Source organism: Martes martes (genome assembly GCF_963455335.1).
Source record: "Martes martes genome assembly, chromosome: 11".
NCBI lineage: Eukaryota > Metazoa > Chordata > Mammalia > Carnivora > Mustelidae > Martes > Martes martes.
In genome coordinates, this window is record NC_137899.1 from 107316016 (window position 1) to 107333237 (window position 17222).

Sequence of the window (17222 nt, forward strand, 5' to 3'; positions counted from 1 at the left end):
GGAATTCATGGCTTTCTCCCCATGATCCTTTAGTCTTGCAAAGTTAAATTAAATTTTTAAATTTTTTTTTCTTATTCTAATTTTTTTAACTTTTCCTCTTTCCTCTTTTAACATTTTTTAACTAGTTTATCTTAACAGTACCTTTCTAAAAAAAATCGTTTTAAACCTTCATTATTATAGTCATATTTTATCCTTCATTGTATTTAACCTTATTTTTTGTAATCACATAGGGGTTTTTTTTCCTAAAAATTTTTGGGATACAATTTCTTCTAATAGATCAAAATATACCCTAAATCTAGCACAGAGCTTTGATCTAGTATCCAGCCTGAGCACATTCTCTCCCCTTTTTTTTTTGGTCTTCTTTCTTTCTCCAACCAACTTATCTTATCAATTTCTTTTTAGAATTTTTTTAAATTTTCATTTTTACAGTCATATTCCATCCCTTCATCGTGTTTACCCTTTTTTTTCTATATATATGTTTTCTTTCTTTAAAATTTTGGGAGGTAGTTTCTTCTAAGAGACCAAAATACACCCAAAGGGTTTTTGCACCATTTTAGTATTTTATTATTGTTCATATATTCTCATCTGGATAAGATGACAAGGCAGAAAAACTCACCATAAAAAAAAAAAAAAAGAACAAGAGGCAGTACCAATGGCCAGGGACTTAATCAATACAGACATCGGTAATATGTCAGATCTAGAGTTCAGAATGACGATTCTCAAGGTGTGAGCTGGGCTTGAAAAAGGCATGGAAGATATTGGAGAAACCCTGTCTGGAGAAATAAAATTCCTTCCTGGAGAAATAAAAGAAATAAAACCTAACGAAGCTGAAATCAAAAAAGGTATTAATGAGGTGCAATCAAGAATGGAGGTTCTTACTGCTAGGATAAATGAGGCAGAAGAGAGAATTAGTGATATAGAAGACCAAATGATGGACAATAAAGAAGCTGAGCAAAAGAGAGACAAACAACTACTGGACCACGAGGGTAGAATTCAAGAGATAAGTGATACCATAACATGAAACAATATTGGGATAATTGGGATTCCAGAAGAAGAAGAAAGAGAGAAGGGGACAGAAGGTATATTGGAGCAAATTATAATGAGAATTTCCCTAATATGGCAAAGGGAACAAGCATCAAAATCCAGGAGGCACAGAGAAACCCCCCCGCAAAATCAATAAAAATAGGTCCACACCCTGTCATCTAATAGTAAAACTTACTAGTCTGAGTGACAGACAAAATCCTGAAAGCAGCTCGGGACAAGAAGTCTGTAACATACAATGGTAGAAATATTAGGTTGACAGCAGACCTATCCACAGAGACCTGGCAGGCCAGAAAGAACTGGCATAATATATTCAGAGCATTAATGAGAAAAATATGCAGCCAAGAATACTATATCCAGACAGGCTATCACTGAAAATAGAAGGAGAGATAAAAAGCTTCCAGGACAAACACAAATTAAAAGAATTTGCAAACACCAAACCAGCCCTACAGGAAATATTGAAAGGGGTCCTCTAAGCAAAGAGAGATCCTAAAAGTAGTAGATCAGAAAGGAACAGAGACAATATACAGTAACAGTCAACTTACAGGCAATACAATGGCACTAAATTGTTATCTTTCAATAGTTACCCTGAATGTAAATGGGCTAAATGCCCCAATGAAAAGACATAGGGTATCAGAATGGATAAAAAAACAAAACCCATCCATATGCTGTCTACAAGAAACTCATTTTAGACCCAAAGACACCTCCAGATTTAAAGTGAGGGGGTGGAAAACAATGTACCATGCTAATGGACATCAGAAGAAAGCTGGGGCGGCAATCCTTATATCAAATCAATTAGATTTTAAGCCAAAGACTATAATAAGAGATGAGGAAGGACACTACATCAAATTCAAAGGGTCTGTCCAACAAGAAGATCTAACAAATTTAAATATCTATGCCCCTAACATGGCAGCAGCCAACTATATAAACCAATTAATAACAAAATCAAAGAAACACGTCAACAATAATACAATAATAGCAGGGGACTTTAACACCCCCCTCACTGAAATGGACAGATCATCCAAGCAAAAGGTCAACAAGGAAATAAAGGCCTTAAATGACACACTGGACCAGATGGACATCACAGATATATTCAGAACATTCCATCCCAAAGCAACAGAATACACATTCTTCTCTAGTGCACATGGAACATTCTCCAGAATAGACCACATCCTGGGTCATAAATCAGGTCTCAACTGGCACCAAAAGATTGGGTTCATTCCCTGCATATTATCAGACCACAATGCTCTGAAGCTAGAACTCAATCACAAGAGGAAAGTTGGAAAGAACTCAAATACATGGAGGCCAAACAGCATCCTACTAAAGAATGAATGGGTCAACCAGGAAATTAAAGAAAAATTGAAAAAATCATGGAAACAAATGAAAATGAAAATACAACAGTTCAGAATCTGTGGGACACAGCAAAGGCAGTCCTGGGAGGAAAATATATAGTGATACAAGCCTTTCTCCAGAAACAAGAAAGGTCTCAAATACACAACCTAACCCTACACCTAAAGGAGCTGGAGAAAGAACAGCAAGAAAGCCTAAACCCAGCAGGAGAAGAGAAATCATAAAGATCAGAGCAGAAATCAATGAAATAGAAACAAAAAGAACAGTAGAACAAATCAACCAAACCAGGAACAGATTCTTTGAAAGAATTAATAAGATTGGTAAACCCCTGGCCAGACTTATCAAAAAGAAAAGAGAAAGGACCCAAATAAATAAAATCATGAACGAAAGAGGAGAGATCACGACCAATAGCAAAGAAATACAAACAATTATAAGAACATATTATAAGCAACTATACGCCAGCCAATGTGACAATCTGGAAGAAATGGATACATTCCTAGAGCAATATAAACTACCAAAACTGAACCAGGAAGAAATAGAAAACCTGAGCAGACCCATAACCAGTATGGAGATTGAAGCAGTCATCAAAAATCTCCCAAAAAACAAGAGCCCAGGGCCTGACAGCTTCCCACGGGAATTCCACCAAACATTTAAAGAAGAAATATTTCCTATTCTCCTGAAACTGTTCCAAAAAAAGAAATGGAAGGAAAACTTCCAAACTCATTTTATGAAGCCAGCATTACCTTGATCCCAAAACCAGACAAAGACCCCATCAAAAAAGAGAATTACAGACCAATATCCTTGATGAACACAGATGCAAAAATTCTCATCAAAATACTAGCTAATAAGATCCAACAGTACATTAAAAGGATTATTCACCACGACCACGTGGGATTTATTCCTGGGCTGCAAGTTTGGTTCAACATCTGCAAATCAATCAATGTGATACATTAGTAAAAGAAAGAATAAGAACCATATGATACTCTCAATAGATGCTGAAAAAGCATTTGACAAAGTACAGTATCCTTTCTTGATCAAAACTCTTCAAAGTGTAGGGATAGAGGGTACACACCTCAATATCATCAAAGCCATCTATGAAAAACCCACCACAAATATTATTCTCAATGGAGAAAAACTAGAGCTTTTCCACTGAGATCAGGAACACAGCAGGGCTGTCCACCATCACCACTGCTATTCAACATAGTGCTAGAATTCCTAGCCTCAGCAATCAGACAACAAAAAGAAATTAAAGGCATCCAAATCGGCAAAGAAGTCAAACTATCACTCTTCGCAGATGATATGATACTTTTTGTGGAAAACCCAAAGACTCCACTCCAAAACTGCTGGAACTTGTAGAGAAATTCAGTAAAGTCTCAGGATATAAAATACACAGAAGTCAGTTGCATTTCTATACACCAACAAGAAGACAGAAGAAAGAGAAATTAAGGAGTCAATCCCATTTACAATTGCACCAAACCATAAGATACCTAGGAATAAACCTAACCAAAGAGGCAAAGAATCTGTACTCAGAAAACTATAAAGTACTCATGAAAGAAATTGAGGAGAGACACAAAGAAATGGAAAAACGTTCCATGCTCATGGATTGGAAGGACAAACATGGTGAAAATGTCTGTGCTACCTAAAGCAATCTACACATTTAATGCAATCCTTATCAAAATACCATCAATTTTTTTCAAAGAAATGGAACAAATAATCCTAAAATTTATACGGAAGCAGAAAAGACCCCGAATAGCCAGAGGAATGTTGAAAAAGAAAGCCAAAGTTGGTGGCATCACAGTTCCAGACTTTAAGCTCTATTACAAAGCTGTCATCATCAAGACAGTATGGTACTGGCACAAAAACAGACACATAGATCAATGGAACAGAATAGAGAGCCCAGAAATGGACCCCGAACCCCATTTCGACAAAGCAGGAAACAATGTCCAATGGAAAAAGAGAGTCTCTTCAACAAACAGTGTTGGGAACATGGGACAGCCACACACAGAAGAACAAACCTGGACCATTTCCTTACACCACACACAAAAATAGACTCAAAATGGATAAAAGACCTCAGTGTGAGACAGGAATCCATCAAAATCCTTGAGAAGAACACAGGCAGCAACCTCTTCGACGTTGGCCGCAGCAACTTCTTCCTAGAAACATCGCCAAAGGCAAGGGAAGCAAGGGCGAAAATGAACTATTGGGATTTCATCAATATCAAAAGCTTTTGCACAGCAAAAGAAACAGGCAACAAAACCAAAAGACAACTGACAGAATGGGAGAAGATATTCGCAAATGACATATCAGATAAAGGGCTAGCATCCAAAATCTATAAAGAACTTATCAAACTCAACACCCAAACAACAAATAATCCAATCAAGAAATGGGCAGAGGGCATGAACATTTCTGCAAAGACATCCAAATGGCCAACAGACACATGAAAAAGTGCTCCACATCACTCAGCATCAGGGAAAGACAAATCAAAACCACAATGAGATACCACCTCACACCAGTCAGAATGGCTAAAATTAACAAGTCAAGAAATGACAGATGCTGGCGAGGATGCGGAGAGAGGGGAACCCTCCTACACTGCTGGTGGGAATGCAAGCTGGTGCAGCCACTCTGGAAAACAGTGTGGAGGTTCTTCAAAAAACTGAAAATGGAGCTACCCTATGACCCAGCAATCGCACTACTGGGTATTTACCCTAAAGATACAAATGTAGTGATCCGAAGGGGCACCTGCACCCCAATGTTCATAGCAGCAAAGTCCACAATAGCCAAACTATGGAAAGAACCTAGATGTCCATCAACAGATGAATGGATAAAGAAGATGTGGTATGTGTGTCTATATACACACATATATGTGTGTGTGTGTGTGTGTGTGTGTATACATATATATGTGTGTATGTATGTATACACACACACACACAAACACACAATGGAATACTATGCAGCCATCAAAAGAAATGAAAGCTTGCCATTTGCAATGACATGGATGGAAATAGAGAGTATTATGTGGAGTGAAATAAGTCAATCAGAGAAAGACAATTATCATATGATCTCTCTGATACGAGGAAGCTGAGAGGCAAAGTCGGGGTTCTGGGGGGTAGGAAAGGAATAAATGAAACAAGATGGGATTGGGAGGGAGACAAACCATAAGAGATTCTTAATCTCAGGAAACAAACTGAGGGTTGCTGGGGGGAGGGGAGTAGGGAGAGGGTGGTGGGGTTACGGACACTGGGGAGGGAATGTGCTATGGTGAGTCCTGTGAAGTGTGTAAGCCTGACGATTCACAGACCTGTACTCCTGGGGCAAATAAAATGTTATATGTTAATAAAAATAATTTTTAAAAAAGCAAAAGAAATTAATAAAGACAAATGTGACAAACATATGTACATTGAATGGTTTTTTAAATTTTAATACAATTCTAAATATCATACCAAGTTAATAAATTTGGAGATCCCTATGAAAAGGATGATTGTTCTCTACAAAAATACAAATGCCTCAATTTCACGCAATAAAAACGTTTTACCAACAGCCTTGGAAGACAATGAGAGTGTTAGGAGACATACCTCAAAGGAGGAGTATAAAAAATACGTACACAAGGAAACAGATAATTTCAGTGCTAAAGAAAGTTCTGCAGAAATGTTGTGAAAAGAGGGAAAACCACTATCCGTACCATGACGACACTCTAACCGTGACCACAGCTGCAGGGAGGGACAAAGCCAGGACGACAGCAGGGCCATGTGCCCCCATCCTGGCTGCCGAGATGGTCCATCAGGCAGAGTGCCAACAGGAAACACCCGAAATCTGGAGGTCTGAGTACGTGACAGAGGCGCACAGCACTGAGAGGAGCGACAGGGATAACCGTGGAGAGCCACCAGCGCAACAGGACGGAGCAGAGGGGGGTTGTGGGATCAGACCCTCCGCCAGGTCCCACTACCATCCTAACCCCCTCCGCCTGCCCTCTAAGCCGGGGTGAATCCCACTGGACAACGCCAGCCTCAGCCTGAGGACACAGGGACCTTCTCATGCGGCCGAGGAAGACCCGTCCCTCAGGGACAGAGCCAGGAGTAGGATGGACAGGAACCTGGGGATACCCCATCAAGTCTCCCGAGACGGGCTCTGCTTTCAGAGCTGGGACGGCTGGTTTACTTAGGCTCAACCCTGTCAAAGACATAAATTAAAAACCCGGCCCAGAGACGGCTAGGAGAACTGTCTTCATCAGCAACTGCCTTCCATGCTACAGACCCCAAAAATATTTCTACAAAATAGGATAAATGAAAACTTACTTGCCTTAAATATAAAGGCTCTAAACTGAAATAAAACAGAAAAATACAAAAATACTTTTCACGTGAGCAAAGATCATGCATAAAAAATTCATATCTAAAACATGAAGAAAATTCCAACCTAAAATATAGATATTTTTAAACTTTTAATCTCACTTCTTAAAAAAACAGCAAAGATAAGGTATCATTTTTCATAATAAAACCGGCAACTTTTAGAAATGACAGTATTGGTGCTGGTAAGAAGGTAGTCGTCTGGGGTCTGTTCGACGGCCTGACCTCGCCTGCAAAGGCTGGTCTTGGGGGACACCACGCTCTGGTGTCTCTGCCTGGCCGCACAAGGAGCCCGTTCTCTGCTCACCGTGGGTTCCAGCTCGTCTGGGCTGGTGCGCCTCAGGGGTAGTGAAGTTAGATCTTCCTCCGTCGGAGGGAGCCGCGGGCAGCCCGGACACGCCCAGGTGGAAAGACCAGTACAAGCAGCGCGCAATCGCCCGGACAATCGCGGAAGCGCGAGGCAGCCGGACTTTGGTCTGGGTCGTTCCTCCCCACAGAGAGTCTCACACTCGCTCGCGACTGGCACGGACGTCCTCTGCCGCAGGAGGCCCCGGAGGGAGACAGGCCGGGCGCACGGAGCGGCAGCACACGTCTCCGGCCCCCAGAAAACTCGGTGCGGCTGCCCGGAAGGCTGACGCGGAAAATGTGCTCTCAGCGTGTCCACGTCCCTTAGGTGTGGTCGCTCGCGGTCCCTGCACTTGGCAATGAGCCTCTCGGTGGCTTCGCTGCTTCCCTCGGCGGAGGAACACCAGCTTCAGGCAGATACTCACGTTTCTGTGCTACTGAGGTTTTTCTAGCCCAAGTTTCAGAACAGTCTCTCTCGGGGGGAAACCAGACCTTCCAAACTTCCCGAAGCCTTTGCAGAAGGCCTCGAAGAATCTAGCACCACGGCTGAGGCGTGACACAACCCCGGGGCTCCCTGTGGTCAGTCTTCGGACTAAGTTTCCACCTTGCCCGTCTCCGTTCCCCTCCCTCCAAGGCCAGGACGGGCATTAGGGACCCTTCAGAGCGTGCAGTGGGGATGAAATGAGGTGTCGCAGCTCAGTATAGGTTGCTATGTTTTGGCAACAGGAAAACCGTCATGACTAAATTCTGATTTTTGCACTAAATTGAACATAAATTCTTACCGGGAAATGAGAAATCTTGACTTTTCTGCCTCCAGCCAAGGCTCTGAAGAGGCAGGGCTTTCCAGCGTTCTTGGGAAAGGGAGGGGAAGGGCCGCGGGGACGTCCGTCGTGAGGACGGCTCCCGGCTCGAGGGTCGTGCCGATGCGCCTTGTGCACCCGGGCCAGGACCCGCGGGAGAGGCAGCACCGCCCGCTCCTCCTGCACTTTCCCACCCTCCGGACCATCCACGCCACAAAGACAACAGGTCCAGACAGACACAAGCTCGACGGGGCCGGGCTGCGGCCAGAGAGCGACCTGCTTACCTGGCTGTGTCGGAGGCCTCCAGATGCCGCGGGTAGGCGTAGGGCAGGTCCGAGAGCTCCTGGGCCATCACACGCTGGGTGTAGTCGTCCTGCCACGTGAAGCCTGGGGGAAGTCGGGAGCTGCGTTATCAACCCGGAAGCTGAGCTAAAGCCCTTACTTCCGTCTCCGGATAAGCTGCTGCCATTTCAAAGTCTGCCCTCGACGCCGTCAGCCCCCCATGTCTCCCTCACTGCGGTGTTACTAAGGTCTTCTCCTTACACAAGTCGCCGTCTCCGAGAAAACGAGACCAGAAATAGGAGGGGAGTTTTGCCAGATGAGAAGCACGAGGCACGGGGTGCCCTGGCCGGACGCTAGGAGCTGTCGCCCGGGGCACACTTCACTTGGAAGAGGGAGGTGTCCCCGTGAGGGACGCAGACTTTCTCGCGGAAAGGCTCTGGTCACCTGACCCAGACGTGTGCTCATTCCCCCACCAGTGGGCCCCGAGCCTGCCTGCTCCCCACCACGTCTCGGGAACCCGTGCTAGCCCCAGCCTGCCGGAGAGCCACACAGTTGTAATGAAATAAGGGTATTGTTATTGTGAAGGCAATTATCACGGGGCTTAATGTGCTGTATCTGGGAGCCAATTACATTATATTTATCCTCAAATGTTATGACAAAGAGCTTTATAACAAGAGCGAAGTAGTTACGAAGGCAAAATCCATGCGATTATGCATTAATTACATGCACTGCAGATCACATGATAATTATGCTCAGAATTACCAAATAACTCCCAAGAATAATTATTATGCAATTTGTACATTTTAGATCTTATGGTAACACTTTAGCACTTAGAACTACCCCATGCAATTATCCATAATTATCTAATCACTAAATATCATGTAATTACAGAGATATATTTTTATGCCCTGTTCAAAAACACATTACCAAAATCTTCAAATCAGGATGGCTCTGTGCCTGTTTGTGTGCGTGTGTGCGTGTGGGAGAGGGGGTCCAGAACTTGCTGCGAGAACCACATGAAAAGAAGAGCTCAGCTGATACGAGCTGCCTTCGTGAACACACTTGAATTCTTTCTTCAAATGCAAATCTAACTTTTTTTTTTCACACTTACAAATGGCAAAATTCAAACAGTTGGAACATTTCTAAAACTCGAAAGGCACTACCCTAAAGGGAAGCTGACGGGAAAACTCACCAAACAGGCTGGCCTCCTGTGGCAATTTGTTCTACGCTGCTCTGCTTGAATATAACATTTAGAGAACGGGTCGCAGCAGGAGACGCACCCCACAGTCACTGTTACCCTCGCTTAGCGTTAACTGTACGTCGTAATACGCACAACTCTTCCATTTGCCAAGAGCAACTAAAAAAACCACCCATATGAAGTGTGAGCTTGTGGGACTGTCACCCCCTGGTTGAAGACCCAGGAAGTCTTCTCAGCCAAAAGCACAGTCGCAGTGTTAGCGAAATACCCAGCTCTGCAGATTTTAGAAATATGCACAGTTTAAACACGCCATTCCAGAAGGGGGGGGGTCTTAATACCTATCAGGAAACAGAAAAATCAAGAGCACAAAAGGAAGTTCCTATAAAAAAAACTTTCTTCTGTAAAATTTAAAATAATAAAACATCAATGGTATTTTTTACCTAAAGAGCAGAAAAGTCTGAGCTATGTCGATTCTGGGGTCCGTGAGGAGGATGCAGTCACAACAGTTGGCCAACTGACAAAGGTGTCATATACAGGCCGTCTGGGAGGGACCCTGAGCCCCTAGACTGGCTTCGAAGCTTTCCTGGGAACAGGAAGAAACTGGGCTCTTGGATATAGAAACCAAAGCAACGCATACACTGGGGGTCAGATGTCCTCTCTGAACGCCTCTCGAAGGCCTCTTGGAGGAGCTAAGCCCTGGGAAGAGAAGACCTGCTTCCAGGACGATGGAGAACAGGTACTTTCCCCTGCCCTTCCCACCAGGCACAAGGAAAACCCTGGAGATGATGTGTACGGGAGGCTGTGAAGGGAGGACAGGACACAGGCTGCTGTGCTCCCAGGGAATCAGAGGAGCGACACACGCGGGGTTCCCGGGGCTGTCCTCTGGCCTGTGCACCTCAAACGAACTGAGGCAGCGACCTGGGAGCACCAAGGGCAGGTGAAACCCTGAGGTCACCTGTCCCCAGCCAGAGGGCCAGGAAAGGACTGACTCAGCACATTTCAGACGCTAACAGCTTTCCTCCTGTCAGAAGCCACCAAAAAAAAGCAGAGCCCACCCATGCCCATGCTCACAAAGACCAAGGGGGCCCCTGCATCCTCTTTTATGAAGCCAGAATGAGGCCCCTGACCTCCCCTGACCCTGTCAGGGTCAGCGGAGCAGTCAAGTAGCGAGTGGGTGGCACACCCCATGTCAGACCCCGCAGGGAGAACACATGGGGAGTTCAAACTCCCCCATCCATCCTGCCCAGCATTTGGACAAGACCCCTTCCCTCAGATACCAGCATAAATCTAGTGGGGAACCTGGACTTCCACCTCCAGGTTAGTAAGAGAGACCCCCCATACACACATTTCCCCACCGCTCGGCCGCCAGCCTGCCTGCTCACCACCACGTCTTGGGAATTTGTTCTAACTCCAGTCTGCCGGAGTGGCTGGTAGAGTGTCCAAAAAAGCTGTGAACCACGAGGCTTAAATGGATCCAGAGTTGCAGAATAGAAGACTAAAACGCTCAGGTTTCGACAGAAAATCCGTTGTCACACCAGAACTGGGATGACCTCAGTCTGCAGCCACTAACACCAAGGCTGGAAGATGCCAGCATTGCCCGCCAAGGATTGTACAGCAGCCTTAATAAAACTGTTTCAATGAACAGTTATGAGCATACTTGAAAGAAATGAAAAACTAGAAGGCTTAGCAAAGGAGTAAGAAGTCTCAGCAAATAAATATAGAAAGAACGAAATGGAAATATTATAAATGAAAAAGACAGTAACCAAAATAAGCAGCTCAAGTAGGTGCACTAAATGGGAGGATGAGGGACGGAGGGAAAAATTCACAAACCAGGAAAAAAACAGAAATCACCCAATTCCAACATCAGAGAGAAAATAGTCTGGGAGGGGGAAAAGCATGGACAGAGCCTCAGGGAGTGTGGGACTATAATAAGAGATCTAACATCCATATCATCAGAAGGGGAGACAAGGAAGGCAGGGCTGAAAGGGCATTTGGAAACATGATGGCTGAAAACTCAACTTTGGCAAGAGATAGAAACCTAAAGATTCACAAAGCTGAGCACCCGAACAGGGTAAACCCAATCTCCTCCAAGACACACACTTAAACTTCTGAAAACTAAATGCAAAGAAAAAATCTTGACAGCAGCCAGAGAAAAATGACACCTCACCTATGAGAGAATCACAACCCAATGACAAAGGATTTTCCAACAGAAACCAAAGAGGCCACAAGGAAATCACACAACATTTTTCAAGTGCTGGAAGAAAGGAACCATCCTGAACCAGCCCTGAATCCTGAACATCTACCAATCCAGATACCCATCAAAAATATCCTTCAAGGGGACTCCTAGGGGGCTCAGTCAGCTAAGCATCTGCCTTTGGCTCAGGTCATGATCCCAGGGTCCTGGGATCGAGTCCCACATTGGGTTCTTTGCTCAGCGAGGAGCCTGTTTCTCCCTCTGCCTGCCACTCCCCCTGCTTGTGTATTCCCCCTGACAAATACAGAAATAAAAATCTTTAATAAAAAAAATCCTTTGAGAATGACAGGGAAATTAGGACATTCTCAAAAACGGAAAAATGAGACTACTGCTCACAGCAAATGTGCCCTAAAACAACTGCTAAACAAATTTACTTAAACAGAAGGCAAAGATGGAAGAAGGAACTTTGAAGGATCAGGAAGGAGGAAAGAATGTGGAAAGTAAAGGCGACTAGTTTTCCTTCTCTGGAGTCTTGTCAGTTGCGTTTGACTGTTGAGGCAGACACGACAACACTGTCTGTTGTACTTCTAAATGTGTGTGGAGGAAACATTCAAGATAATTACAATAAAGAGAGGGGAAGAGCCATAAAGGGAGGTAAGTTGTCTACACCCTACTCTAACTGGTAAAATAACAACTATATACTGGGATTAGTTCTGTATATATAATGTGATATCTTGACCAACCACTAAAAGGACTATCAAGAGATACACTCAAAACCCTATAAGACAAATCAACAGGGATTTCTACCAAGTGTTTACATAACCCTAAAGGAATGCAGAAAAAAGAAGAGAGAAAAAAAAGAACAGAAAATAAATAGTAAAATTAACATATCAATAATTACATTAAATGTAAAAGGGCCAAATATCTCAGTGAAAAGACATTGACTACGTGGATTAAAAGAGCATGATCCAACTATACATTGCTTATATGAGGCTCAGTTCAAATATAATGCTACAAAAGAGATTATCACTCAAGCATCAATCAAAGGAAGTAGCAGTGGTTACAGTAATAACAGATAAATGACTCATTAAAACAAACAAAATTACCACGGACAGAGAGATACTATATAATGATAAAAGAGCAAATCCCCAAGAAGACCTAGGAATCCTAAATATATATGCACCAAACAACAGAGCTGCAAATACGTGAAGCAGAAACTGGCAGAACTGAAAGGAGAAACAGACAAACCCACCATTATAGTTGGAGACTTCAACATCACTTTTTTAGCAACTGAACAAATAGAGAGAAAATCGGCAAAGCTGGAGAAGAAAATGGTCATCAATCAGCAGTTCCAATCAGCATTTATAGAACACTCCTCCCAAGAAGAGCAGAGCACACACTCTTCTCAAGCACCCACAAACACGGACTGAGATGACAGCCTGGACAAAGAAACAAATCACGGCACAATTAAAAGAATCAGAATCATCTGAAGTGAATTCTTCAGCCACAACGGAGTCAGACTAGAAACTAATAACATATCTAGAATAAGAAAATCTCCAAACACTTAGAAATTAAACAAGCTTCTCAATAACCCATGGGTCAAAGAAAATCCAAGGGAAAAATACTGAATGAAAAGGAAAATGCAACAAGAAAATTTTGTGAGATACAGTTAAAGCTGGGCTAAGAGTGAAATTTTTAGCACTAAATGTTCACATTTTTTTTAATTAAGTCTCAAATCAATCATGTAAATGTACATATCAAGAAGGTAGAAAAAGGAGAGCAAAATAAACTCAAAGAAAGTGGAAGGAAGGCAATAATAAAGACTGGAAATCAGTATCATTGAAATCAGAAAAAAGAAAAACAGAAGTCAGTGAAAACAAAAGCCAGTTCCCCCAAAATATCAGCAAAATTGACAAACTTCTAGCGAGACTGGCAAAGGAGAAAAGAAAGCAGTCACAAATTACCAGTATCAGCAACAAAACAGATGATATCAATATAGACCCTGCAAGACCTCATAAGGGAAAAAACAGGTCTACACACATAAACGTGGCAACTTCCATGAACTGGACCAAGTCCCCAAAAAACACAAACTACCACATCTCACCCAATATAAAATAGACCATTTCACAGCCCTATCACTATTAAGGAAATTGAATTCATAATTTAAAACTTCCCCAAAAAGAAATGTACAGACCCAGATGACGTCACTGGAGAATTTTACCAAATATTTAAGGAACAATTAACACGAATTGTGGGCGATCCCTTCCAGAATACGGAAGAGGAAATAATTCCCAATTAACTTTATGTAGCTAAGACTAACCTAATACTAAAAACAAAGACCAAAGAGAAACCAATAGGACAATATCCCTCATGAATATAGACATAAAAATTCTTAAGAAAGATATCAGTACATAATAGCCAGCGATACATAAAAACAATTATGTCATGGGTTTATTCCAGATAAGCAAAGCTGGTTCAAAATTCCAAAATAAATCAATGTAATCCAACACAGTAATAAGCTAGAAAAAAATCACATGATCTTATCAATGCAGAAAAAGTATTTGAAGACGCTCAGCACCCATTTGTGATGAAAACTTATCTGAGACGAATGGGAATTGAGGGGAAATTCATCAACTTGATAACGAATATCCACGGAAGCCTACACTTGACATCGTAGCTAATGGCGAGAAACTGGACTTCCATTTACAATCTAGAAAAGTCCAGGACGCCTCCCCTTCAGCACTCTCGTTCAACAGAGCTCGAAGCTCCACCCAGCGCAATAGGACAAGATAAAGAGAAAAAGGCAAGCAGATCAGAAAGGAAGAAACAAAATTACCTATTTCCAGGTGAGGTGATTTCTACGTGGAAAATCCTGATGAGTCTTCAACATACTTCTAGAATGAATAAGTTGTTTTTCTATAAACCAGCCATGAACACATTGACACTGAAATTAAAATGAAATACTATCTACAGCCCCTCAAGACATTAAATGCTTAGGTGCAAATGTGACGCGCGCCGGGCTTGTGTGCTGAAAACCACACAGCGTGGATGAGAGAAATCAAAGACCGAAAGAATGACGGTCATGCCACGTTCATGAGTCAGAGGTCTGAACACAACAGTGAAGACTGGTGTACGGGTCCCACACAATTCCTGTCAAAGTCCCAGCAAGGCGCTTTGCAGATACAGACAAGCCGTTTACACAGAGCGGTCGAGTCGCAGGAGCTGGAAAGACCGGGGAAAGAAGAAGAAAGCAGGAGAAACCAGGCGACCGCATTCCGAGTCTTAGGACGTAAGCACCGTAATCAAGACCGCGTAGTATCAGCAGAGCAAACAGGTCAATAAAACAGAAGAGACCCCAGAAATAGACCCATACAAATGTGCCCGGTGGGTTTTGACAAAGGTGCAGAAGCAGCTTAATGCTTGAAAACCTGCCTTTCACCAAACGTGCAGGAGCTACTGGACAGCCAGAAGCAAAACCAGAGCCTTCACCATCAGTCTCATGGTTTACACACAAAAACAACCAAGTAGATCGTGGATCTAAATGTAAAATGTAAAACAACCAACATCTTGGGAACAACAAAAAAGACAATCTATGGGACCCAGGGCTACGCAAAACACCTTTGACTCAGCACCAAACGCCCCGCAGAGGGATGGCCGACTGGACCTCGCTGACACTCTCGGGAAGACAAGGAAAGGCCACACGGCCAAGAAGGGACCAGCGCCTGGAACGTGCAACTCTCAAACGCAAAGATTAAAAACGTCCAGTTAGAGAAAGGCTCAAAGACACAGAGGGACATTTCCTCAAACAGGATGTACAGATGACAAACAAGCTCACGAAAGGTCGTCCAGCGTGGTCAGCCGTCAGGGAAACGCAAGACAAAACCCGCAGGGAGACGCCGCACCACCCCCCAGGAGGGCTAAGCAGGAAACGCCACAGCCCCGAGTTCCGGCGAGCGCGTGAGCATCTGGCTCACTTCTGCATTTGCAGGCGACTGTGAAACGACACAGATCGTGGGCAGTTTCCTAAAAACTAAACAAGCACACTTCATACAGAGCAACAACTGACCGTTCGCCACTTATCCCAAAGAAATGTTCACATAAACACCTGCACACAAATGTTCGAAGCAAGGCCAGAGGTCCTTCCGGGGGCACGTGTCCAACAGACTACAGCCCGGCACCCCGTGCGGTGGTCCTCGGCAGCAAGACCGAGGGCTGAGCTGCCAACACCACCACAACCCGGGCGGGTCCCCAGAACACGGCACCGAATGAAAAGAGCCAGTCCAAAGAGGTCACACGCCGCGTGACTTCCCTCATACATCACCTACTCCGCTGTTCTCAATCAGGCACAGGACACCTGAGAACGGACACGACCCGTGACTTTTACCAGTCACAGCCTAGCGCTGACCCGGAAGGGCACATCATCAGCTAAGATCCAAGCCAGGGTGTGACGAGTACATTATAAAGTTATAAACAAACGGTTATAGGAATAGAGAAGGTAAGAGGTTCATTTGGGGTGGAGAACTAGGAAAAGCTTCGAAGAGAAAAGTGGTCTCTGAACCAGGGCAGGAAGGACAGCTAGAAGTCTGACAGAGGGCAGGAGAGAGTGAGAAAGACGTGAAGGTGGTGCAGTCACGTGCTGTGCCCCGAGGACAGCGCACGGCCCGGGAAGGCTGTGAGTCTGTGCAGGGGCGGAAGAGGGGTCAGGGGACAGCGTGCGGTCCCAGGACCCCTTGGATCCCAGCTCAGAAGGGCTGGTGCTTTGCATTCACTGCGGAGCCATGAAAACTTTCAACATAAACATCCAACGTGTCTTGCAAATATGACAAAAATAACAATATGAACATAATAAAAATTATAAAATTAACAGTATCTACCTACTGAGCCTTAACCATGGGCCAGACCGAGCCCTGTTCTCAGTGCTTCCTGTTTTACTCCTCCTGCTCTGTGACACGGACTGAAGGCAGCAGACAAAACGCAACAGGTGCACACACAGCCCGCCCGGGGGTACGAGGCTACAACGCAGACACTGGCAATGGGACGGCTCACGAGTTTTCAGAAGCGGGACCGGAAGCAGGATTATCAGCTATACCCGGGGGTCGCGGTGCAGGGGTCAAGGTCAAGGTTGGCAGCCAGGTGTACTGGCCTGCCCGCTGGAAACAGGCGATCCCAGAGGAGGGGGACGGAGGGAGCACACGAGCCTGGGGGCAGGGCCCGTGTTTGTTTTCCAACAGGATGAATCTGGGGACGGAGGCAGCGGACACAGAGAAGGTGGCAGGTGCGTAGACAGGGCTGGGAGCGAAGCTGGAAAACACAGCCGGTGAGGAGATGGTAGAAGGCGCCGTGGACCCTGCTTCTAAGCAATGAGTCAGCCAACGGCAAACCAAATCCCAAACAAGGAAGTTCGAGACGCCCAGGGGAAAGCGAGACAGCCGCCTGCGGTCCCTGGGCCCGTCGTGTCCAGAGAAGGCACGCATCTGGCCAGGAGACAAAATACCACTCACCCCAACCGTGTGCGCGCTCCACACGCAGCCTGTCCCACCTTGTCCTCTTCCCTCGGTGCCACTCCACTTCTTACGACTTCCCGTGACACCCTCGGACTCCCGTGGCCGAAAATACTCCTGCCAGCGGCAGGCCTGTTTGGAGGGACCGTGCCAGGCCGAGGAGCAGAGGAG

At 44.6% G+C, this 17222-nt stretch overlaps 1 protein-coding gene across 1 annotated transcript in view; it reads right to left on the reverse strand.

Annotated features, from left to right (window-relative positions):
• Positions 1-17222, reverse strand: part of PTPRN2 (protein tyrosine phosphatase receptor type N2) — a gene marked incomplete at both ends in the record, with an annotated part of 716654 nt that overhangs the window by 463835 nt on the left and 235597 nt on the right. Inside the window, one exon of the mRNA XM_080818767.1 lies at positions 8161-8263. Coding sequence (XP_080674893.1) covers positions 8161-8263 — 103 coding nt within the window. The remainder of the gene's footprint in view (positions 1-8160; positions 8264-17222) is intronic.